Source organism: Falco rusticolus, chromosome 1, assembly GCF_015220075.1.
Source record: "Falco rusticolus isolate bFalRus1 chromosome 1, bFalRus1.pri, whole genome shotgun sequence".
In the NCBI taxonomy this organism is placed as follows: Eukaryota; Metazoa; Chordata; class Aves; order Falconiformes; family Falconidae; genus Falco; species Falco rusticolus.
The window spans coordinates 4,055,635-4,082,635 of record NC_051187.1 but is presented as its reverse complement, the minus strand read 5'-3'; the positions used below and the strand labels follow the sequence as shown (position 1 = coordinate 4,082,635).

General features: G+C 39.3%; 1 protein-coding gene across 8 annotated transcripts in view; it reads right to left on the bottom strand.

The window, feature by feature from the left end:
• The window catches only part of PITPNC1 (phosphatidylinositol transfer protein cytoplasmic 1), a 90,991-nt gene that overhangs the window by 4,632 nt on the left and 59,358 nt on the right, over nucleotides 1–27,001 (bottom strand). For 6 of the 8 annotated variants that reach the window (XM_037405230.1, XM_037405248.1, XM_037405210.1 and 3 more), the window contains 3 exons: nucleotides 16,587–16,682; nucleotides 7,699–7,854; nucleotides 6,655–6,718 (listed from right to left, as the gene is read on the bottom strand). In XM_037405230.1, coding sequence (XP_037261127.1) covers nucleotides 6,655–6,718; nucleotides 7,699–7,854; nucleotides 16,587–16,682 — 316 coding nt within the window. Of the gene's footprint in view, nucleotides 1–2,774; nucleotides 2,894–6,654; nucleotides 6,719–7,698; nucleotides 7,855–16,586; nucleotides 16,683–27,001 lie in introns of all 8 variants that reach the window. The other 2 variants (XM_037405256.1, XM_037405266.1) reach the window with 1 other exon arrangement.

Sequence of the window (27,001 nt, the reverse complement as noted above, 5' to 3'; positions counted from 1 at the left end):
ACATTAATCACGTACTAATGGTTCTTCTACCTGTGTCTGAACGGAATAAAGATTGCTACCTCTGTAATTGCTGGAAAAATCAAGCTATTTCACAGGCAATTAAAGAATACATTTAGATACACAGTCAGCAAGTCGACTTTTTCAGGACTTGAAACCAAATAAAACTGATAGGGGGTTTGTTTCTTTCATTGAGATGATAAGCATGACCGGGTAAAGGGCTGGCTGTCATCGCTTTGTTCATCTACTGTAATTACCAAGGGATGATAAATTCTCTCTCCCCCCTGCACAGCTCCCATCGCACGATGCGCCTGCACGCACGGACTGAGGCCGTTTTGCTTTTCACTGCCAAATCCCCCAGCCCCCCCTCTTGCTGGAGAAAGCCACAACATGCTTTTCAGCTTTCCCATCCAGAATCCGTACTGAAAACATTTCTGGCCAACTGACAAATCCACAGCTTAATTCCCTGCAAAACAGAGGCCGAGAGGTAGAAGCCACTTTGCAATGGGAAACTGGTCCACAGCAGCGGCCCGTGTGCGTGTCACAGTGCTGCGGGAACCCACGAGAGGGCAGAGCAAGCCCAGCCTCCCGTGGTCCGAGCTCAGCCCTGCAAAACTTTTCCGGATAAATCCCAAATGACTGACATCTGCTACACACGGCGAACCGAGCGAAAAATCAGCGAGACTCTGCTGAAACCTGCTACTTCACGTCTGCGCTGCCTGGAAGATGCCCACTGAGCCAACTGGAACAAATTTTATGGCTTTCACTAAACATCACGTTAAATCTGCAAACGTGAAGTATTTCATTACGCTGTTTTATAGATTCTTTCAGCTCTGAAAGCTCAAAAAACCCCACAGAAATAAAGACACTAGCATTTTAATCGATTTAAAATTCTTGCATATTTGGGCGCCTGAGACACGGGACTGGCAATGGTGCATACCGTGTGCGTGACAAAATCCTACGCTTTCCATACATCCATACTTTTTAAGATTACCCAGCTGTATGCAGCTGTAGCCTTGGCTGCAAACGTGATGTAGAAGCTTTATGTTGCATTACAAACCATTTTAAATAAACAAGAGCCCGCATGTTGCCAGCTGCCTTCTCCCTTCCCTGCAGACGACATTCCCGGGACCTTTCCAGCCCACATTGCAGGTTATTAGGAGCGAGGACTACGCTGCTTTCAAATCTGAGGTAAGTGGCAGAAATAAACAGATGGTCCCTGAAGAACTGTACCTACTCGTGCTGGAGATAGATCCGAGCCTGTCCTGCTGATTTACATCTCGTTTCACCCCCTGCACCCGTGTGTGCGGTGTTCCCAAACCCGAAGGGCTGAGAAGCCCCCGGACTCCGAAGGGCACCCCTGCATTTATTCCAGCTGATTTCGACCCAGGGCTCCTGTACTGCCCCAAACAAAAGCTGTCTCGGATAAATGAAAGTGAAAGAGGACGGAAAGATTTCTCAGCTTCCTGGCCATTGAAATGAAGGTTGATAAAGTCTTGCTAAGTGACTGTTCATTTTAAATTCAGACACAAAATACTTACTGTCCCTTCAGTTGCCTTCTGTTTTTTAGCTCATATTTGCTTTAAATTCCCTTGTGGTCTGCAATACGGTCAAGTAAAACAAGTCTTTGCCCTGAGCTAAGAAAGCTCAGACATTTTTTCATTTTTTAAATTTTTTTTTTTCATTAATGACAAATTCTGTTCTGACCTCAAAGGTGATTTTTCCACATGGGAACTAAGGATGGCAGGCTTCATTCAAAGCAAAATCCTCAATCTCAGAGCCACGTTCAGAACTGATTCGCGATTTACTGCTCAGCTCAGGAGTAACCTTGATGCCAGTGGAGCTACAGCATCACAAACACAAGAATTACCTCCCCTGGTTATTACTTCACCAACAAATTGCTGGTGGCAATTTCTGTGGAGTAAGAACGAAGGAAAGACTTGGAGCCCTGCAGGCTTTGCCCCACACTCACGACGTCAGTGAAACCATCACCCAGTTCTACGGTGCAACTAGTAGAAATAAAGGAATAAAACCATTTCAAAAGCAAATATCACTGCTTCTTTTCTATTTGCAGGGAGTAATAATTTCTGATTTTAGAAATTATTTCTAATAGATTTATTAGAAAATGATTATTTCTAATAGAAATATATTAGAAAAACCCTCTACTTGAGGTGCCCAAATTAGGAACTTAAATACATTATGAAATTTCCAGAATCTGAATCAAAGAACCTACGCAGAAGACCACCCTTCTCCACAAGCTGCTGTCACATACTTCCGAAAGTTTCTCACCTTGTTGGTAACTAATCAATGACAACATTAGAATTAGTTTGAAAAGAGAGACTCATTAGTGAGCTTTTTTTTTTTTTCCTGGTGAAGCAAACAATTTTACCAGTCCCATAGAAATTTTCCACTCCCCACGTTCCTGGCTTTTTGACTGAAGCACTCTGAACTCCTGCATTTTTAAACTACTGAAATAATAGAAAGTAAAACTCCTCTTTAACTTCCTCTTTATGCATCCAACTGAAATTTGAGAATTGTGTTTTCCTGGAAGACGAGGAGTTGTACGTGAGCTCATCCCCACCCTTTCTTACATCAGTGGCAGTTTACAGTGCAAATGAAAGGCAGGATCACACTTCACGGAGAAAGATTCTGTTCCTACGGAACCAAAACCTCCAAAAACTTCCACTGACTGGCCAGCAAGATCAGTCAGTTGCTCTTCGCTGATCTGTGCAGGTCTATTAGCTGAGGATGGCAATATGTGTTAAAAATTGACATACTCTTGCTTTGGCATGGCTCTCTATTTCATCCACAGTAGATGAATGTTGGTTGCAAACTTTAATGTTGGTTTTTTCATGCATATTTTTCTCGTATTCTCGAACATCATCCATAGTCATATCTGTAAAAAGTTCAAAATTGTTGGCATTTTCCATTGATTCAGTGCAAACTTCATTTTTTTTTTTTTCTTTTTAAGGAGAAGATTCTAGGAACACATAGTCTTTCAGCAGAAGCCAAAAAAGGATTTAAAAAAAAGCACAGAGCAACTAGCTTTATGAAAACTGACTCATAAAGGTAGTTGTGTCAGCCAAGGAAGGTGTAAGAAGGTTAAGTCAAAGGGAGTCAGAGAACAGGAAGGAGTGGAAATTGTTTAGGAGTATCTGTGTGACATAAGGTAGGCAAAAAGTACTGAAGTGCAGGACTTGGCAAAGGCCACGATCTTCTAAAAAGATTTTAGAAGATCCCTTGGAATAAAAGATAGATATAGAAATATAAATATTTACTTACCTTTCCAGGCACTTTCAAAAAGATTTTACGTTATCTTTGCATAGTACATCTCATAACCAGCAAACATTTTTACTGTTAGAGCACACATCAGCTTAGATTCCAGAAACTAACACTTAATTATACTGGTAAGTGAATTAATCGTGACTATGTTAACAGTTTTGTAGCCTCAAGCAAATTAATGAATTATAAGAATTAGAAATAGTCTATAAATCAGGCTGATTCTACCAGCGGGATCATTTGTCACTGTCTAGACATGCCTGACGTTGTCAAACAACTGCGTAATCCGGTAGGTGCCTGCTAGTTAACTCCAAGCGTTTATTACAGATTTTAGAAAGATTTGTCATAAACCACACTTCCAGTAAAAACATAAAGCATCCAATTAACTGACTTGTGATCTTACTCTTCTGAGTATTCCCATGCTTTCAATAAATCTACCGGAGAGCAAGGTGTAAGGGAACATAAATCTGTCAGAATTTTGGTCTGTTCTTTACAATGGTTTGGTAACTTCAGAGCTTCATGACAGCAGCCATCAACTTTTTACTCGTAAAACTTAAGTAGCGTTTTATTAGCACAGTATACTTGCAGATGTATTACCCCTTTTGGTAACGTACACTGTGCTTTTGTTCTTGAGGCTACCGTTTTTCTCCAGTTTATTATGTGCCACTTGGATTTGCAAATTCTTGTATCACACCACTCCTCGTTATTTGATACGAGGCTATTGCTGCATTTTACGAGACAGCTTTTAAGAAAAAGATATATTGGGAAAAATTCCTTTGCCAAAAGGGTTGTCCAGCACTGGAAAAGGCTGCCCAGGGAGGTGGTGGACTCACGACCCCTGGAGGGATTTAAAAGCCCTGTAGATGTGGCACTTAGGGACATGGGTCAGCGGTGGCCTTGGCAGTGCTGGGTTAATGGTTGGACTTGATGATCTTACAGGTCTTTTCCAACCTCAATGATTCCATGATTCGTAGTACAATGTAGCACTACATCAGTGAAAATGAAATGCAGTCTAAAATTCTGATCAAAAGGAAACATGGAACACCACTAACTCATACTCTCTTAGTCTTTTGCTTTTAGTGTTATCTGAAATGAAAAATAAGCTCATAAGCCATGTCAATCACATGCTAAGGATGCACTGTGCCAAGCAGAGAACATGCTCTTTATTAGTAAATAACACGGTGAAACTAGATTTTCTTATAATAAAGCTAAATACAGTTTAGTAAATTTAATGACAAGACACATTCATACTTACAGTATCAGTAACAGTAATCAGTCAGTAAGATCCATAACGTAACTGATTGATACTCAGTTTTATCACACTGATTATTTGATCCAGTTTAGCTGACTAACATCATCTCCAAGTCTTTGTTAAAATTTTATTTTAAAAGATGGTAAGAGACACAGTGAAGGCACACAGATGCTTTAAAAATTATACTTTTGAAAAACCCTCCCTACACACATAATAAGCATGTCAAGAGCAGTACCACGAGAGTTTTACGGATCATAGGTATTAAACTGAAATGGATAAATACAAATTAGATCTCACTCGTTTTGGATAATGACATACTTGGTTTCTAGCCAGCAAGTCTTACCAACTGTTGTACTTCAGAACAACGCAGCGGCATAAGGGCTGCAGACAGCACAGAGTCACCCAAACTACCTTTCCGTACTTTCTTTTTTTATAAATCTTGATATATATTTAGCCTTTACTCATATCAATTTTAGTAAGCCCAGATTTTTTAGGTTTTGTGCTTCGCCTGACAATTAAGTTCTAAAAGTACACTACATTATTTACTAAAAAGACTCACTGTGACAGTAAAAATTCACAAGATAATTGTGTATCACAGTATTTGTGGAAAGAATATTTTAGACTGTGGATTCAGAGTTAAGTTGAGAAAATCTGTAGTTAAATGTTTTTGGGCTAAACCTATTCCATATGTTTAACTTTACGACTCCTCACTTGTTAATGACTTCAATAACTCTGCTGAAGTGCAGATGACTCTTTGCTTCCCAGGAACATGTCTTTATGCCTCACTTTTACAAATATTTTGCGTAGATTTGGGGCAAATTCATGGGCTTATTTATTACATGAAGTCAGGCTGCTTTGTGTAAAGTTATCAGTTTCCCTGACTTTGTACAGGAAAAATGACAGGTGGTTATATTTCAGGTAGAAAAAAAAAATATCTAAAATACTCCCCCCACCAGTATTGCTTAAGAAATCTTTCTACCTGGATACAAAACTTGCTTACTAGTTCATGGCTATCCCGAAATAGAAGATATTTTTAGGAGATTTCAGTATTTTGATGATCATTACAGCACAAGGTTTTCATGCAGTATTACATGTATTAGAACTTTATGTTTTCAACAGCAAATTTTTCTGTATTTTCAAAAAAACAGCACAATGACTTTGGTGTAGATTCTAGTGTAAAATTATGCATGTTTATGAAGTCACTGGAGATGTGTGCGCACCAGCTGGGCTAACTGACTATTTCTAAGCAATGCAGCATGTTTCTGAGTTTTGATGAAAGAAGGTGTCATTCTTATCCACGAAATGCCCAAAACAGTGTTTCCTGAAGCTTAAGGAGGGTCTAAATAAACATTCTAAATATATTCCCAAATTCCTATTATATGTTACAGGAACGTCTTAGAATCTGCTCTACAAGTATCTATGATTATGGATACATCTTTCTGAAAATACACGTAAAAAGCACAAACCCCATGAGCTTATTTTACAAACTGTAATCGGCTGTTTTGATATTCAGATTACTCTGTACTATTGAAAGTGCCCATTCCTACAGCTGGTTCGTGGATTCAGAACAGTTTTTGCACGCAGCTGCTGTTGAATCAGACCCAGTAGGCTTTACATTTATATCTGTTTTTCAGAAAGGACATTAAGAGCTTCATCTTTTCTTTACTGCAATCCATATTAAGAGCTTAAAACTTTCCTAAAAAGCTGAAACTGTGCTGGATCAGAGTTTGTGGTATGGAAGTGACTGCACGTCAATGCAGTCTTAATAAGAAGCTTTATTCAGACCTGCATGCAGTTCTCCATATAGATGGCTCTCGGCAGGGGCAGCTTTTATCTGCCTACAATGCAGGGTGACGGGACTGATGCATATACACCAAGATGTGCAGGATGTAAAGGTGTCCCTGTATGCTGCCTGCTGGCTGCCTAAAGCACAGCCCACTCTTGTTACGAAGAACCTGCTGTAAATGGGCTCCGTGCGTTCCAGAGAAACTGAACATTGTTCCATCCCTTTCATGAACAACTTACACTAGGGCCTGACGATCCATGAAATCAATGCAAACCTGTTGTTAACTGCCATAAGCTTTGCACCAGCCCTTTTAAATGGGCTGGATTTGGAGAATACTCACCATACCACTCATCAACCCAGGCAAAAGCCTGCCGGTGACCAATCAATAGTATATCTCTGACCACCTGCAAAACAAGGAAAAGGTTAAATACATCTGCAGCAACAAAACATTTTCGAAAAGTCACAGCTGTCTTTCTACATGATTTAAAGTGAAAAATATTCTGACAGTTTTGTGTCTAAAAAGACACGCCCTAGAGAGCCAGACACGCTGTCTCCGGAGGTCTTGCAGTCCAGCCTCCCACCTGAAGAGGATCTGTCGCCAACACTGGATCACATTAGCGTGGCTTTGATAAGCACGGGAAGCCATTTGGGAATGTGTACAGAACCCATTAATCTTTGGGCAATTACCTGTTCTGGAACTCTTCTTTTTCCTTGTTACGTTTTTCACACGTGTGGAAAGTCAATACTCTGAAAAATACTACGATTTGGCTGTTACACTGTTCATTAATTAATTTTGGTAGATGGACTGGAAAACTTCCACACTACCTGTTTGTAAGAAGTTCTGCACATCATTGCTACACGTACGGTACTCGTGTACTCATACTTTAGCTCCTATATTTATCAGAGTATTGAGGGGAGATTTAGGCGAGATATTAGGAAGAAATCCTCCCCTGTGAGGGTGGCAGGACACCGGCACAGGGTGCCCAGAGCAGCTGTGGGTGCCCCATCCCTGGCAGTGTCCCAGGCCAGGCTGGACGGGGCTGGGGGCAACCTGGGCTGGTGGGAGGGGTCCCTGCCCAGGGCAGGGGGTGGAACCAGGTCATCTGTATGGTCCCCTCCAACCCAAAACCATTCTGTGATTCTACCATAAAGTTATTGATAGTGTTTCTCAACCTTAGACATGAGCAGCTCCAGGCTTTGTCAAGTCTGTACCCAGAGATGAACTCTTTGGCTCTGCTCCAGATCCTTCAGACCTTGAGAGAGGTCTGAGAGCTGATTCAGCTGAGCATCCTAGCTTCTGCACAGCCACGGTTACATTCCTCCGCAGGGTAGTGCTCAAGTTCTGTTTATGTGAAGGATAAGAAATGGCTCCTGTTTCACTGACCTTGTGTACAAATTGCTCTACTCTGGTTTGAAGTCCCCAGACTTCAAATTTCACAGTCACAAGTTTGTAGGAACACATAATCGGCTGATGGGTCTCTCTCCAGCCTTCTTTTAACTGGCCCCTCCCAGTCTTCTGTGACTTGAAATATTTAGGATCCTGCAAAACAAAGAAAACATACTGGGAAGTGCAGGAGAGAAAGTCCCGTTTGCCAGTTTGCTAAAGTAAATGCTTTGATAAGACATAAAACATGAAAACATGCTAATAAAGATCATGAAAAAGTAATACGAAATTGACTTAAATAAGGACGAGGATATACCAAAATCCAATCCTGTCTTTTATCCAATGGCCAGTGAGTCGACAGCAGCATATTCTTGGATATGCTTTGACAATCAGAGCATCGAGGGCATTTTCAGCTATAGGAAAATATGTTATTGCAAGTCATTACAATACAGCGCACTCCAAGTGTTATTTATGGCCTTTGGAAAAAACAACATTACTTCTTCAGAGCTTGCTTTTCCACTACTCCCTCAGCGTGACTTACTCGTACTTTCTACCCATGCCTGTCTTCCTGAACTCATGTCCAGCTTGAGCTTTGACACACGGACACTGACGTGACCCTGATAATGCCATTTTCAATTTTAAGTGAACTTGTATATGCAGGTGACCAGCTAAGTCTGAAACTCCTCCAACGTAGCCAGCTCTGGTTACAACTGAGTTATTGTCAAAACACTAATTTCATCCCTGTCTCTGTTTTACGAACAGGAAAATAAAATAAATTGGTTTTGAAATTACAACAGCAAGACCAAATAAACAATAAGGACGTTAGTTCATCTTTAAAATTTACTTTTATCTGTACAAAATACAGTTTTATCTATCAAAGTGTTATTTTCCATACTGGTATAATTCCATTTCTCCTTATGTCCAATACTGCTAATTACATCTTGTAAATAGAAATAATTTGCAGTTAAGAACTGATTTTCTAAACTTGAAAATAATGTTTCAGTAAATTCACAGCGGAGCTTGTAAAATCTGTCTTCAAGAATAACCACCAGTGTTCATCTGTGTTGCCTTCCCCACAGCTGAGATCTGGGAAGATCTTTTAAATCCATCTTTTTGTTACGAAAGCAGTTAAATATGTATTAAGTACGTACTTAAATTATGCACTAAATGGAAGACAAATCAGGAGAAAAAAAAACCCAAAAAATTGATCTGACCTTAATTTTCTTTCTTAAGTGAGAGCTTATATACCATTCTGCATCCCTTTTTTCTACTGTTTAGGTATCTCCTGACTTGGCATCTGATTTTATCCATAAACGGAAGCTCTGTCATTAAAGCATCTCTACAAAGCTCTAGTGAGGTGACAGTCTTCTTTCTCGGTGAAAGTCATTGCTTTTATTGCTGACACATTCTTTCCTAAATAGAAACTTTAAGCTCTCAGTATAATAAGGTTTCAATGTTAAATCACCATAAAAACAATTCAGCGTCATCATCACTCAGAGCTATGTACCACTGTATATCACAACGCACAGCCACATGATGCTGCCAATCTTCTCACTCAATAAAGCTTGACCTCAGATGTATCTAGATATTTTCTGGCTGGAAGAGCTGTTTTATAACTGATCACTGCCTGAAGCAATTAGCATAATAATGGTATATATATATATAAAAAAAAAGTAAAAAGGGAAGGACTAAGATACAATATTCAGAAAGACGTAAAATTCTAATAGATGGTTCCATGAATGAAGAAATAATTACAGAAAATAGGATTTCAAACATTCCTGCAAAAATATTCCCCTGTAAAGTTATTATTTCTAAAAAGGAAAATCAAAGAAAAGTAGTTTCCTGTAAGGAAGGGTCTGCTGTTTCTTACATACACCTATGGTGCTAGTGTGATGGAGCCGTTGTCTTGATTAAGCATTGCAGATACGCACTTTAATAATCCTGAGTGTTACATTTCACATCCCTTCAGCGATAACCAGCTCTGTAATGGACTAACTTCACGTTAGTCCAAAGGGATTTAACGTAATGAATTTGAGTCGGCATCAAGTATTCAGAATTTATAAATGAAAATTAAATAAAGAACAGCCACCCTGCCTGCCTGCTCAGTTATGCATAAAAACTTGCGCCTCGTTCAGACGGCGCGAGCCCACGGGATGCTGTGAAAGCCGTGTTCGCCTGTTTTATTTTTGTGAAGTTAACCCAGCAGACAAGGGGTTTCATACTGGAAATCGTTCTGAAACTGGTGCCCCACAATTAATCCACCTACTGCAATACAGTGAATCCACGGCATCACTCCTGGCTGCAAATTCCTTTAACAGCACCCAGAGACGGCACATTCGCTTCCCTTAATCGTGTCCATTTTCCTTGAAGGACACGACGATTTGCAATGCTGGGCAACACGTCTCGTAGCTGTCATGGAAATTCCTGCTTTTCTGAAAACACTCACATACTGATACTCTAAAACTGTTGAGCGATGAAGGGAAGCCAGGGAACAGCAAGAATTCAGAGGAATAGATTTCCAGCTGGCTGTATGCAAGATGAAGGCATTACAGATTTTACTGAGTGCTTGCTCAGGCGAGCTCAAACTCAGCCTGCGCACGAGCTGCGTCGTGGGCTGCAAGACACGAGGCAACGTGAAGCAAAGTGAACTTGAGAGGTTAATCTCTGGCCCATCACTTCAAAGGGCATCGATGTTTTACAGGGGGAGTCCTTACCCTAAGTAAAACGAACATCACTGGGCTTTTTACCTGGATCTAAAACCCCAGTGTTTTTAAAAAAGTCGTTGGTTTAGACAGACACACATTCTGGCTCAGCAATTGCTTGTGCTATGGTTCACACAAGGAAGTATTTAGGGGAAGAATCTCTATATTAACTCTATATTTTGCATATATTTATGCTTTTCCTAGGCCTCTGCTGTTGGCCACAGCCATGGGGAGCACACCACGCCAGAGGCACCTTTGGTGTGACCAGAACTGCTCATTTTTTGCTTTTCACTTTTCAATATCTGCCCCAAAGCCCACTGAAACCAATGAGAACTTTGACGTGAAAGCCACAACCCAGAACGATTTTATGTGCCTAACTCATGCTTCACATGGCCAGATTGAGTCACAGCCTGGAATCCTTTCTGCAATCCAGGCATACAAGGTCCTTCTCAAAAAAAAAACCCACCCCAAACCCCAGGAACTAGGGATGATAATTTTCTATTAAATGCAAGCAGAAATTACGCTGGGACACAACACTGCTTCTCCTCCTGACTTTCATGCCGTAGCTCACTGATTAAGTTCGTCAGAACAAACTAGACTCAGGGCCACGCTGCCATCCCTGCAGCTCCCAGGAGGAAGCGTGGAGCACCTGCCTCTGCCGGAGCACGGCCGTCCTCGTGCTGCTCCCCTGTGAAAGGCATGGCGATTTGCAAAGCACAGCAGGCTGGGGCGAGGCAGCGTGCTCTGCGGGCAGGAATTGTGGCACACGCCTCTGAAACGCTTCTGTCAGTGACCAGAAACTGGGTGAGCTGATCTTTGGTCTGACCCTGGTTTTATGTTATTATTTAGATCATTAATTTTGTGCATGTGCCTTATTTTTTGCTTTTAGCCACACCACGCCTTCCTCTCTAGAGAAGCCGTCATCCAAAGGATACTGACTCTATTCACTATTTTCCCCTTAATTTATCTACCGGCAAAATCCTCAATCTGTTTTAAATGTAATGGCATAGCTAAAATCTTTTTGTTTAAATAACCTTCTCGTCCTTTTATCAGGCACAATTTATTAGGAAAGCCCATCTGGCAAATCCTTTTGCTACAGAGGAGCAAAACCTACTCTGTGTTTGCAATACATTATTGCCAGGTGCAGAGTGATTTAAAAATAGCACTTCTGCTAACGTAGCAGAAACATCATGACCCATAAGCTGGGCTTATTTGAGAATAAAATGTAAAATTACAAGAAAGTAAAATAAAAGCCACAGTGTGATGGGTATGGTTTCAAACACAGCACTCTCCCCATGTTTCTTACTTCGGCTGTGGCTGGTGGTTCCTGTCTCAACATGCTTATTATGGGAGATTCCATTATTTGGCATTTAGCATTTATTTACTTAACCTTCCTCCTGGACTGCAGATGTCATGGGCATCAGATGCGGGACTGCACCCCCCACCAGGAGGCAAACACCAACACGCTGACGATATAGCGCTGGGTTGTCACAATGCCTTTTCAGATTTCATTCCGAAACGTTATTTTTACTGAAATAATTTTACTGAAATATTTTACTGAAAAAAGTTCATTGCTTGGAGAAAACTTCCGAATCCGAACGGGCACACTTTCCCTTAGCTTTGCCATGGTATCAGGCGTGCTTTGAAGATGCCGTACTATTCCGCAGCTGGCAGCACCCCCTTTGTTTGTACACTGGAAGCCTGCGTGGAATATCTTGTTAGCCTTGTCACCGGTCTGTCTTGAAAATTACTTGCTTGTTCAGCCATTTTCACATGGAAAAAGATCCCCAAGCTGAATGCGCTCTCCAGAGGTGAAAGAGCTTTGTGCTTATGCCATGCATCCTATTCTCCTACTGGAAGGTGCTCAGATCTTCCAGAAATGGATTCCTCCTTCCTTCCTTTTGGTGCACGGATTCATTTTTTTCAGAGTCCTATTGCAATAGATTCCACCACCATGCTTTTGAAGTGCAGTCAGGCTTTTTTCCTCCTTTAAGGTGAAGACCATTTTGTTTGATCTTGAATTTCAGAATTAATCCTTCACGGGTTTAATACATGTGATCTGGCATTTCCCCATCAGCTGCAGTTACTAGGTTTTGGATTGAAGCTTATATAGCTAGGGCTCTGGAAAGATTTGCTGATGTAAAGATGTTACTATAGACATTTATGTGGAGGAATTTTTTTAAAGGATTTTTTTTTTACTTCTTTTTGAATTTCCATTAAAATGTATTTTCTGGAAGAGCTAAATACTTTAAGGAGTGTAAATATTGGGGTGTTAATAACTGAGATGTTAAAATATGATAATCCTGCCAGCCTTTACGTGAGCTCACAACCCAAGTTAGTAAGGAAAAGGACAATTTTCATCTGGTTTTGCTGTGCGCTGTCCCGGACTGCTGTGCTGCAGTGTCGCACACGTTCAGTGTGGGGGCTGAGGCAGCTGTATTATTTCAACTACCATAATTTTCTGGCTCTGTAATGGGATAGAGGTTTTGTTATTCTGAAAGCACCTGGACAGTACTAAGCTGGACCTATTACAGTGCAGCTGTGTTAAAGTAAAAAAAGCCGGCAACTGAAGAAGAAAACTGCAGCAGCTGCACAAAGTCTTTCTGTTCGGAGGTAACTTAAAAAGTTTATTCCATTTGTCCGACTCTCAACTGCTTTGTTACAAACAGGAAATGAGACACTGTTAATTTTGAGAACTTGAGTATGTTTACAAAGAACATTTTGCTCAGTAGCTCACATCCATAGTAAATGTTTCATTTCAGCGAATGATTCACTTGAGGCCCTCGCTCTTCAGCATAGCTCCGTTTTATTCTTTTCTATAATTCAGATAAATACGTATGTCTATTTAGGGAATACACAATGGCTGGTGATACATATTCATTGATGGTAAAGTTGCAAGGAAATGACTTCACAAAATGCACAACTACCCTTACCTGTAGGCTTGTACATTCTTCATACACAAATATAAAATTCAGTATTCAATGTAATAGGTACGTTCAGATCTGGAAACGTATGTGACTCCTTAGGAAAGACAGGCAAACTTGTTAGCTTGGATCTAGATTCAAACTTTCTCAATTTGGAACCTGGCATATAAACTTCTTACAAGTTTAAGGGGTTTTAGGTCCATGCCTGTAAAAAAAAGCTTTCTTTAATATATGGCAGCACTGCTAAGTATTCTGGTGGGTACTTCACAATGAAGTTTGTAGATGGTCATTAAGCTCAAATTAAGTCACCTGTTCTGAGACAGCCAGAAGGGCTGCAGTCAGTCATAGCTCCTCCAGCCTTCCACAAGGGCAACTCTTCTGCCAGCAGAAATCAGTGTACCTCCACGGGAGACACAATTGGACTGTGTGTGTTTGTAACAGCTAACAAAACTGTCTTCTTATTCACTGTTTACTTGGTGATTTAAGTCCTCTCATGCATATACCGACAGATAAGCCCTCCATTCTTAAGGGAATTCACATCACTTGGATGATTCTGGTCAAGAGATCACTCGGTATTATGTGGGCAGAGGTTCCTTTAAAGCGTCCCTCAATAAAAAAGCAGCTCTCCTTAAGCCTCCAGCTAACTGTATTTTTTTTTCTTCAATTTTAGTTAATATTTAGAAGGAGAGACAAAGCAGATGTGCACAAAGTTGAATTCAATCATCTTCCCTTCAGCCATCACAGCATTTTCATGGAACACTTCTCCTCTCTCAGCAGTACCAGCACAAGTCAAAATGAGCTGTGCAATTCAAATGGAATAGTATACATATGAAGCTGTTTTATACATTTTGTATTTTTATGTGTGAATCATTATTATGGAAGTTACACTCGAAGAAAGAATATAGATCTGTTTATAACATTCAAATCAGGACAACTGAAAAGATAATTTTTTAGATCATAGGTGCAAGCAGTTGAAATCAGGAGTGAAAGGTTTCAATTATTTAAGCTACCTCTCTAATATACAGTAATACAACCCAATAATGCAATTTGCTACTAAAAACTGAAGGATATTTTTCATTGAAGAGGGGTGCACTTTTGTTAGGATATAAAAGAATTTTAAAAGCTCATTTCTAGAAGCCACGAAGTATGCTGATCCTGGAACTTGCTTAATTTTAAGCATGTGAAAGATCCATTACTAAGATTACTAACATGCCTGAAGTTAAAATCATTCTCACTGATCTTTCCGGACAGGAGTCAGAACTTACCCTGTGGGATCTAATTCTTAAATCCTGAGGATCGTACTTCACTTTTAATCTTTAAACTTAGCATCGATTCAGATTAGATGGTCTAAAAGCAGCCAAACTGTTGTTATCTGTATAACTAAAATACCTTTCAAAAGCTTACAGTAAATGGTTTTTAGTTATCTCTGAAACTGTTATTTGGAAAACAGATCATTTCTCATTTACATAAGAGTTACTTTTTTATGCTGTTCTGATTGAAAACAGATGGAAATTACATTCACAAACAATAAAATTCTTTTTATAGTCCCTAAATTATGCGAGAGGCCTCATCAGAAATGGGAATTTGGCTTCATCTTCATCATATACTAGCATTAAAACTGCATAGTTTGTAAACTTTGGAAGATACTGAATTCAACTATTATTAATTCAGTATCAATTACAGGATGTGTACACAGTTAAGTGCTAAGGTGTTCATAATATTTTGTATGAATTCTGAAACAGAATTTGGTAACCAACATACAAATCATCCATCAGTACAGAAAAAACAGCAGATGCTGGGCTATTTTTGTTGTTTAAACCCATATAAAATTCCATTTTGCTTGGGATCTAGATTTGTCTTTGAAATAACAACACAAAGACTCTGAAATCCTTTTCTTACTTGTCATGAGGCTGGTTTTATATATCATAGGAGTAATCCCATTGAAATTTTCCTTAATAGTTGGCTATTAAAAATAGGAGGGAAAGCTGAAAAGCTAGTTGTTACCTTCGTGTTTACAATTTCCGAAAGTGCAGACACTGAGATGAAAAATCTTACATGATTTCTTTAAAACACAGTCAAATGCTGACCCGTTCAATAGCAGCAGTCATTCCTAAATGGAACCAGAAGACCGTGGAGTTCAGATAAGATGATGGGATCGATCAGCTGTTTCATGAGGTGTTATATAATTCTTGGTACTAAACAGATGGGTTTCATTATCGAAGGAAACTAATGAAATTACTTTTCATTCTACCGTAGACCCATTTTTGGTTTATGACCCATACATAAAACTTGAAATAGGGTCTATAAATGGAAGATAACAAGTCCCTGACTTTTTTTTAGTCTGAAAATCATGTCTCCTATGGTATAGAAATACATTCATTGGCAGGTCTTCATTTTCTATCCTAAAAATGATTATGTAGTCTCGTTTTGTATAGTCCAACAGCTGCCATACTCATTGCCAGCTATGAATATATACTTGGCTCCAGAGGCAAATCCTATCTCCAAAATTAAATGCAAGCATAGATCTGATCATTCCTCTCCTGCTGCTTCCTGAACCGTGATTTTTCAAGTCTGAGGTTATAACATTGAGACCTCACCTTCATTCGCATGGTGGCTGCTGATTTCAAACCAGCAAACTGCACTGACCTAAAAGAAACACGTTCTTCAGAGCCACGCGCTATCAAATATGCATGGGAGCAGTTTTCCAGGGAATTTTAAGAGACTGAATGTGTCTGCTGCCATCGATGCCTTTTGGCAGATTTACCAGGGTATGCAGTATGCTTCAGTCCTCCTTGCTTTTGTGGCATGGTGGCCCCCAAGCATCAGCCCTGTTCTCACTGCAGCACCTTTTCTTTGCCCAGGCTGCGACACTTCGCATGACTTAGTAGTTGGGGCAGGATGCAAATAAGGACAACAGGCACGTTTAAAACTTCTCGGACCTGCAGACACTTCACTGAGCTCCACAATTCAAAGAAAAGGCCCTTTCAGCTTCAAACGAAGTCAGCTGAAAATCAAAGGTGTAGTACAGGGTATGTTCTGATAAGGGTATGAAAGCATTTCAAAAGGTTGGAGGAATCTGCAAAAGAAAGTGTCAGGCAACCCAGACAGAGGGTTGCTATCTGCTTCCCCTCTGACTGAAAGCTTTTCAAATACTGCTGACCAGCAAGGTTTCATACAAAAATAAAATTGTTTTGATTCCTATCAAAGCTTTCCTGCTTTTACATCCCCTTCTTCACCATTTCACAACCAAGTTGTCTCTTACCTCCGATTCCTTGTAATAGCGCTCGGGGATTTCATCGCTCGCAATATCAATAAAGCAGACTTCTCGCTCCAGATCTTTAGCTTCTTTGTCAAAAATCTGCGAGATGTAAAGAAATTCAACACTGTAACAAAACACCACCCATGCAAAATCCACCTGGAATAATGGTTATGAGTGATTTCAATGATTTGTGCAACATGACGTATGTTGGGCTTGCACCTGAACTGCCTCTGATGCAAGAATCGAAAGCTTTTGCAGGGTCACGGTCACATTCTGTAGCCCACTGCAAACATCAAAGGGAAGAAAAGATCATATACGAGCAAGGTGTTCCTGAGCAAGGTTAACAACAGTCTGAATGAGGCCACAGGCTGTTTTGGGAACAATTCACTATGTCAGGTCAGGGGACAGTGGACTGTACGTTAGAACACACTGCGTTCAGCACCTACTGCTCACACCGCTGCTCTTGCCTTTTGTACATGGAGACTTCCGTCACAAATAGTAAAGTCAACAACTAGGCTTGGTTTCATTGCATCCTTTAACTAGAACTCAAATCCTCTAACTAACCTCTGAACTAGATTCCATCACTGTGTAAAAACCTGACTTTCTGGACTCTGGGTGTTTCTAACGTTTTCACTCTAGGGACACTAATGAGTTGCAGCTGTTTTGCGTGAACGGGTCAGGCGAAGTTGCTGTTATACTGAGAATCAAAATTTTGGTTGAACAGCCCTCAGTGGAAGCTGGAAACTTCCACTATTCATTTGTGCACACATACAGCTTATTTTAATTTTAATCCTTTAGGAACTGGTTTTGAACACCAAGTCTCTTGTTTTATGCAAGGCAAATGACAGGTATATTTTGCAAATGCAGGCCATTTGCATCTGCACCGTAGTAGGCTTCTGTGCCTGTTTCCGTAATTTAATTATTTAGGCATCTCAGTGACCCATGCAACTTACGCTTTGTCTGCAATAAATTTCTACTCATGATTCTGGGACTTGGAAATAGTGACTAGTTAAAAGGCTATCATAAAATTCAGGGAAGCCGTGCATACAGTGTCAAGATGGGTAACAAGCTAACGATGTGTTTTTTTCCTTTGAGGCACAATGTTCTATAGCTAACATTTCCAGGAAGCATAAATATTTTTGTTTTCCTTTTTTTAAGAAAAATAAATGTACCGTACGCTCTGTTCATTTCATTACATTTCATCCTAGAGGAACAGTTAAAAATATAAAATGCCAGCAATTATTCAGTAACAAGAATGCTACTTCATTATTTCTGAAAGAAATGCGGCTGCCCATTTAAAGCATTCAAAGTGAGCAATAGGCTACAGTGAACAAGTACCGCAGCTGGTAAGAAGAACGTTGCTCAGGAAATCATAATTCAAATATTCGAAAAGCCAAAGTTTGACCCTACAATTTTAACTTGTCTTGGTAGTTAACAGTACTGGAATAAAACAGGCAACACTGAGTGCTTACTGAGCTGCATATAAAATGTAGACGTCTCTGAAACTGCACAACTGAACAAAGGGAAACTCCAGTCTGGTTTTATTTGTGTACTTATTTTCCTTCTCCAAACCTTGTTTTGCAAAAGATTACGTTGATTATTTGAACAAATTTGAGCTGAGAGGTCCTTCCTCTGTAGTGCTCTTTCTTAGAATCAGGGTACATTTTTTAAAATAACTGTTATGTTTTTTATATATATAATGTAGGTCACTTTTTATAAGCTTCCTCACTTGTTTTTTTCCTAAACAAATTCAGATGTTCCTTGATGAAATCAGTTGAACTATTTCTGGAACAAGATACATTTCACCGTAATCTCTGAGCTTTAAATAAAATAATGGAGATTTCTCTCAAATGGACGTTACCAGGTCAGCCGAGGCTCTGCATCAGTCTATGGCTGAAGTACAAGCCTAATAAATTCAAGCACATGCAGATTTCTGCACATCTGCAGAGATCTAAATGTGGACCATTACCCAGTATCTCATCTGAAGAACTGTGCCCTGCTCTGTCACAGGCTTGATCCACATAATGCACATCGAAGTAATACAGTTTAAAATTATTTTTCTCTCTTTAAAATGCTTTGATAGAAGCAGGGATGACAGATGCCTTTGCCAGTCTGTCAAAACCAAGAGGAATTTTTCAACCATTTCAACTATGCCTTATTTGCTGCTCAGGCTATCTCTGACCATTTCTTCCATTCCAAAAGTTGCTGAATGTCATTCTCGCCTCCCTTTGCTGGCAGAAGCTCTTGTCTAATCATTTATGCTTCTCCCCTTCTTAGATTGTTCTCACAAGATTTGCAGATAGAGATTTAATTTTCTCATTCTATCAGCAGTAGAAAATAACAGGTCGTTAGAGAACAAGACTGATTTTCTTTCTTAGCTCTAATTCTCTTATTGCCTCTCCTAGCCACATAATCTGGGATTGTCTTAAAACCTGTAGGGAGGAATGGGTTTATTGCGTTTGTGATCAAAGCGACTAAAGAAATTTAAAAGTTTTAAAGGAAGAGATTAAAGGCCACGAAAAGAAGCATAAGGCTCCCAATCTGTGCAACTGTATTTGCAAATGTGCAGAAAATGAATGGTGAGAACAATCTGTACCCTTAAGAAGATGATGTAGAAAAGCAGAATATTAAATATTACATTGGAAAGAACTGGACAGGCTTTACATTTGGAAGCCAAGTAATTAATTGAGATTGAAATACACAATCAAATGCAAAACAAAGAATAACATTCAGGCTGAAATGTCCTTTTTGCTGTAGGTTTTGGGGTCTTTCTGGGGGGGCTGCGACAGCTTTTTTGCAACAGACTAGCATTTGTCCACTTCCACTTTCGAAGAGGAATGAGAACTCATTATTGAGACCGATTCACCCACATCGTGACAAAAAGTGCAAGAAAAGTTTCAACTGGGTCATCTTTACAATTGTCAATAGTTACTTTTGAAGAAAATAAAATAAAATAAAAAATCTCCTGGCAGATGATTGAGGATTCTTTCAGGAAAGAAAGATGACACAGGATACTGCAGAAATACAAGTGCTGGTGTATTTAACTTACTTTTCTTCATTTTCCTCAGGACCTACAATGACATGTCCTAGCGCATACTTTGCTAGTAACTTCTTTCTTCCTTGTAGCCAAAGCCAGAACAGAAAGTCAGGTTATGAGACAACAGTAAGTCAACAACAAATTTAATATCTTTTTTCCTACAAGCTCCCTTCCCATTTTTCTTCTTTTTCTTCTACCTTCAGGCTCAGTTGCTGGCTTCAACCTCACTCAGATGTAGCTAATGCAAAATTTAACTTTTATGGCCAATCACTACAGCTAAGCTGGTCTGGATATAAACAGTCTAAAGCCAGGCTGAGCTGAATCCATGGATCATATTCACACTGGCAAACTCCTCACTCGTCTACACCACCAGGACTGATGGTCAAACCTGCGCTTGTTTGGCGAGGCTTTTGTTTCATAACATAGGCTTCCCTCTCGTGATTCTTTTTTTTTTTTTTTTTTTCCCCCTCAGTGAGAGTAAAGAAGGTATTCAAGGGATTACCAGCTGGAAAGCTGTTCATCTTGGTCTTTACTACAAAATGGTTTTTCCGCCAGCCTAGATACCAGGAGTTTGTGGTCAGAAGACTGTAATAAGGCAGCTAATTCACATTTTGAACAGTACATACAGGACACAAAACTCCCTGTGGAAACAGTTAAATAACAGGTCAACTTAGCAATAAAGACAAGTTGTTAGAAAGTGATAAGGCAGCCTATACAAAAAAAATCAGTACTATAAACAAACAAGTTTGAAAATGGATATGTTTTTTTCTGGAAGCTATTTTTTTCATCCCTTGTGACGCTTTGGGCAAGAAAAGATCTCTATGTTTTTCTTACTTGTTCTGTTCGATCCAGACAGTCAGCCATTGCTGAGAAATGCAGCTAAGGCAGAGAAATGAAACAGGTAAGAGCTAAAGGCTTTTTTTCCAAAAAAGCAGAGCACCCCTAAATTAATTACAGGCAGGTAATGGGTATTATCCCATGTGCTAAGTAATCAGACACCTGTGCCTATCTACAAACTTAAGCCAAAATGACTACATTGTTCAATGTGCAATGTGTAAATTCAATTTCTTGAGATGAAAAATTCTACTTTAAATCAAATTTCCTCTTCTATTGAATCCTTGAGTTAATATCTACACCTGAAAATGCAGCTTTTCTCTTTCTGCCTCCCCATTTTCCCTGCCCTGCCAACAAAGCCAACAGGCATCCCGACAAACTTCAATCTTGACTTTGCAGAGCTGGACATCACAAGATGGCATCTTAGTGGGATAGGCAGGCTATGACATGAATGGCACGACAAGTATATCTTTAAACATTAGAATTTGAAATCAAATTAAATTTATATCTGCCTTTCTCACCATTATATCGATTCATTCATTGTCATCAAGCTTCAACAAAACAGGAAAAAACACAGTACACATCTAGAAGAGCCCCCAAGCTTGAATGCATATATGCAACATAAATTCTTCTTTTTTTAATTCAAATATTGATACTTCACTGAAGCTTTTGGCGTTTCTCTGTATTTTCTCCTATCCCTGAAATGCAGTCCAGTATTGCAGCTGCAGGTATTGAGCAACCTGCATGATGACGAGCACTTTCTATGAGCAGAATACCTATGTATCTACCATTTGTAGGATGGTTTAAATCTGATTTCATAGTACGTGAAAGTTAGAGGTTTAATTGCAGTTAGAACTGCAGTAATTTTTTTTTTTCTTCCTATCAAAAGAAGGTTAAAACCTGGCATAAAACCTACTCTCCACCTTGAAATTCTAATCTCCTTAGATTGCCATTGTCAGAACTACTGGCTAGTCTCCAATTCATTACTACAGCATCCTTCAGCAGGTTGTGTCCACTTTAATTCCCATTTTTCTCAAGGAAAATTTGGTCTAAAAGAAAAGAACACCTACTCAGAACTTGATCTATGGAGCTTTATTCAGTGTATAGCTTTTCAGTAAGTCACGTTCCAACCTCCAGTACCCCCAAAGTCCATTAATTTGCTTTTGAGATTTACTTGGGCAAAGATTTCAAGAATTGACCAATTTCAAACCTGTTCACTGGCTACAACTATTTATGTGGACACACATAATTGGGAGCAATTCTTCTATGGAAAAAGATTGAAGCTCTCCTGGTGAGAAGTAAATTTGGCTCACTGAACAGCATGGGAATATTGCTGTCTGCCACAGAGTGGAAGAGGCAGTTACATATTTATCAGCAGCCTCCCTCCCTGCTCCTTTTTATCTCCATGTCATGACTCTTCTACTATTCCATCTCTTAGAAAATATCTCATTGAGATTTGTACTTTCTGAACAAAGAAATGTATTCTTATGTAATGATGCCACAGTAGCTATGCTTCCAAGACCATAATAGACTACCAATAATATTTACTGGGATTAGGTTTTTTTTCAAGGCACATCTATTGCAAGTGCCAGATTTACTAATTAATTTCAGTAGTTAAGAAAAATCAAGAAGTTGAGCCACAACCATGTTACTTGTTCACACTCTCTGTCAGTATGGGCCTTATGTTATGCTCAGTGATAGCCATCTGTGCTTGGGACATACTGTTTGCAGTTACGTTCAACACAAAGAAAGCTCTCCACACAGAAGACATTTTAGGCTAACCTCTCCATTCGTTTGCCTGGTTTTTTTGAGACTTGTTAGAGGGGGAAAGCTTCACAAAATCAAGATTTTTCATTGCAAATTATACAGGAGATAAACAGACACTCCATACCACCCTACAGAAAAAGTCCCGGTGCAAATGAAATCGTCCCTCAAAGTGACCCTTTTGACATATTTTGCAGTGATGCTTAGCAATCCTTTATACAATTTACAGAACGATATGCTGTAGTGCAGCAAGGCTAAGCCAGGGCACAGCTGAATCCGTTTCAGCTGAAATCAGTGTTTCATGCAGTTTCCTTAAATAGTGAATTTACATTTAATTTACATGTGCTATATTGAAGTTTGTTACAACCTAGTTCCAAGTTACTAAGATAGGAGACAAAAATAGAGGAAAACAACACCCTAAAACTAGCAAAACTAGAAACTGCTTTTCTTCTTAGCTGGCCATACCTAAAATATATTTTACTTTAGTCAACTGTTCCACAACCAACACTTCAGAAATACACACTAAGGATGAAGCATGATAAGTGATCCAATACTGTACACCTGGTCACTTGTAGGGCTGCAGAATTAGATCTCGCTGTCAGGAAAGGATTTTCTGACTTTACATGATGGCACTGCAATTTACTTAGGTTGCCTATCAAATAATATCTGCTATTAACTGGCTGGGTTTAGCGTGCTCAAGATATTAATGTGTCAAATGATGCTGGTGTTAATTTATAACTATATGGAATACAGAACTAGCTTTTGTCATCATTCTGAGATGCACTTTCAACACTATATTATCTTTGAAAGGCAAGAAACACGCTGATAATATATTTTTCTCTTGACTGACGAAGAATTAATGCTGTAGCTCTGATGACTTTATTGGCATTACTGAGACATACACTTAGAAAAACTTGTCCAGTGATGCCCATACTTTGTCATTTTGAAATGTAACTCTGCCTCAAAATCTTTACTCCACACCTTCATTACCCTTAAGAACGTTATTCTTATTAATCAATATCACAGCCCTTTAACAAAGATCGCACTGTTTTAAGATCTTGCGTGTTATTCTTTAATAATCAAGATCCAGCCGTTGAGTTTTCCAGAGCAAAGTGTTGTGCTACAAAGAGCAAGGCACTGGAAGTTTTACATATAGTGAATTTTCATTATTGAAAACTATTGGATTATTTTTACAAGCTGTACTTTTTTACTCTCCCCAGATGCTATCAGATGGCAAAAATTCACTGCCCAAATATCACCAGAAATTAATTCTGTGACTAAAAAACAAAACAAAACAACAAAACCCAGTCAAACGTAATGATCCTCCTGCAACAAATAGGAAAACTGAAAAGTCTCTGTGATTCAGTGGTTTGCTTGCACAGTGTCCACCTTCACTTCAGCTTTCCTCTACCTTCAGCTACAAACTGCTTGTCAGAAATTTTCAGAACGACTAGACCGTGGCATGGAAGCAGACACGGAGCTGCAGTGCGTGAGATTACTGTGCACTAATTACGGTATCTACCGGAGCCATGTGGTAGGTCCTTTCTCATCGACAGAAAGCCTGAGTTGGTGCATTCCCCACTAAAATTAAAAAAACCCTAACTGTTTGTAGTGTACAGTCAGACAGGAAGAATAGAGATGGGAGAAAGGGGAGAGCAATACACCATATAGAATGAAATCAGACTTATGTGACATAAATACTGAGCAATCAATGGATTTTTAAAAGAAAGTAACATCTGCCCAGGTAAAAAAAGAGGTTTAACGAAGTCTGCTGATGAAAACCAGACTAATCATTTATTCGCAAACAAGCAGTAACTCATACCACTCCTGCCTGTGATTTCTGACTGCTTCATTAATTAGATAACCTTAAGAATTCTCTTGTATTTAACTTGTATTAATATAAACTCTTGTATTAACGGTTTTAATATCCAAATATTGACTTTGCGTATCCATATTCAATTTCCCTAATTGCCAATTGTTCTTATGGGAAAAAAGTGCACTGGGTGATTAATATGCACTTTTATAGCTTGTCTGTGCTCAGTGATGCCGTCTGTTGCGGGCACCTGCACTTCCCTCTTCCCAGCGGTATCTGCTGCAACCTTGACTTGCGTAAGCAGCTAAAGACGCAATAAGGAAGCCGTATTTTCACAGATACCACCTACAGTGTCATTTACATTTCAGAAAATATTCTAATTTTTAGAAATTCCATTTTGTAACTTAAAAAGAAAAGTAAAATAAAAATAAAATTTCTCTTTAAGTTTACTTTTCAAAAGACTTGTAAGAGGAAACACTGAATGGCTTGACTCACTGGTCTAGTTTCTAACACTATTAATGAAGCTATAAAGCTGCAAGGTAGCAACAACAATATTTGATGTACTCACATTTTAATCCTACACTGATTCTGTTTTGCTAAGGAGGGAGTTGCCATGCGAACATCGAGACAGGACACAGCCAAATCAGCTCCACTGTAGCACTAGAAATCGCAACTGGATGGATTTATGGTACTGCGCTACTACCACCTAGCCAACGTTTTATTGAAATAAAGGGTTTATTGTCCATTGTTCTTTCTGACAACATTTATATTTGTGCAAATCAAGTGCAAACTTTTTAAGAGGCTGGGACAACGATGCTTTAAGTATATTTAAAACAGGTTGAAGTGATGACTTGATAGAAAAATCAAGTTCCAAAGCAGATACTATTATCCTTCACTAGTTTCTTCTATCATGACAATTTAGAAGAAAAATCAGGAAGACTTCTGCATCAAGATACATTGCAGTGATTAGGTAGAATTTTACCAGACAATACAGCATGTTAAATAAAATAATTTGAATAGCATACTAGCCTGCTAAACGACAACAGGAACCCGAGAGCATTTCTATTTCTTCTATATTTAGATTTCTTCCACTAATCAATGGAATTAGTTTTAGTATCCTTATATCTAATCATTGTTTTTCACAATCAATATCTACTTTGTTAGCATGGAAATGAAGAATAGATCAGAGTTCAAAGAGTTCAAAAAACCTGTATGATCTCGAAAAATATAGCTAGAAATAGTTGAGTTGAGTTATCCTCATTACTGTCCTATTAATACTCATTCAGTATATTCTGCATTACAACTGCAAAATTTAAGTAAGTATATTTTGGATTAATTCTTCATCAGCCGAGGTTGATAGTTACAATGAAGAAAAATACAGTGTATCTATGGAAATCTACAGAAATGGATTCTATGTTTCCTTTGTTTTCTGACCAGGCAAACAGAGTGAAATTTAAACTAAACTTGTCTAACACGAAGGAGAAATACACTTCGCATTTTCTTAAGTGGGGTTTAAGCCTACTCATTGAGTAATACAAACAAGATCAACTCCTAGTCCTAGCTCCAACGTGTTTGGTTTAACAGAAGTCTCTCCAGAGGCTCAATCATGTCACTCCATCTTTACTAACCTTCCAGCATTTCAGTGCTGTACCAGCCGCATCTGTGCCACCAGACCAATGTCACTGGGTCAACAGCAAAAACGTACATCTTCCATTGGTTTATCGTGTTCACACAAGTGAGTAGCATAGCTCTCAGAATTACAAAATCATGTAAATTAGGGCTGGAGTGCAGGCCTCTAATTCATCTTAAGAGTCAATTACATTTGTTAATCTTGGTAAATACTTGCCTAGTCTGTGACTCAGGTACCACAATATAAAGGAAATATATTACCCCACCTCCATTCTTCTTTGATTTACATCATTTGTGTACCCTACCTCCGTGTTCCTTTCATCTTAAATTCACTGGCGGGGTACTACTTGGGACTTGATTCATAGTATTTTAGCCACAAAGCTGACAGACAGAAAAAAGTTGAAAATTTACTGATTAAATAGCTTTGGTTCTTCCTCTGTTAGGCATCAGTACGGAACGTGTCTTCTCATTGCTGACATTATCATTACCAGAAAACGAGCCTGTACCCTCCGGAAAGCAAAGGTGTGGGCTTGCTCAGAATTAAAGTGCTGCCAAAAATCAGAAGTGACCATTAAAGAGTGTGTAAATGACATAATGCTCATATTGTTGGTCATGTAATACGCTGTTGTCCTCTCTCACTGATCTGGCTTAGACTCGCAGTGACAGAAAGTTGTTGGTATCTGGTGGCTAATGCATGATCGCTGTCATGTTCCCATTGGGAAAGCGTCTGCATGCCAAAAGCATTATTCAGAATTAAACCTTGTTCTTTTACATGTGATTATTCTGCCATAAGCAGTGCAACAGCTGTCGGGCTTATTAACACGCAGGCCCAAGGCAGTTAGGGAAATGTACCTCCCATCTGGAGAGCAGAACGCTTTAACCTTAACTGGGCTGCTAGAGGGACACCCCGGGAAGCTGAAGGGCTCTGTCTCACACCCCTTAAAATCTGCTTTACCGCCACCTTCCTCCTCAAGGATGAGTTTAAACGCTCCTTCATTAGGTCTCTGTGTTACAGATCCATTTTCCAGACATTTTAACCTGTGTATCACACCTATAGGAAACTTCCTCCCGTAAGTCTGCAACAAATGACTGTTTAAAGTGTACCAACATGAAACAGAGAGAAACATATTTGTGTATTAATCCAAAGGCTGAATCTTTACATGCCTGGCTTTATTGTTATTGTTTTCTTGCAAGCTGTGCTGTACAGACTGCTGTTCTCCCTGTCAGGGCAACAAAATCCGACGGACCTCCTGCCTTCTATCCCGAGCATCTCCCGATCAGCAGCTGCTGGCTACTCACTGCCACCCTTCCTCTGGAGAGGATTTTGCATAGTTAATTATC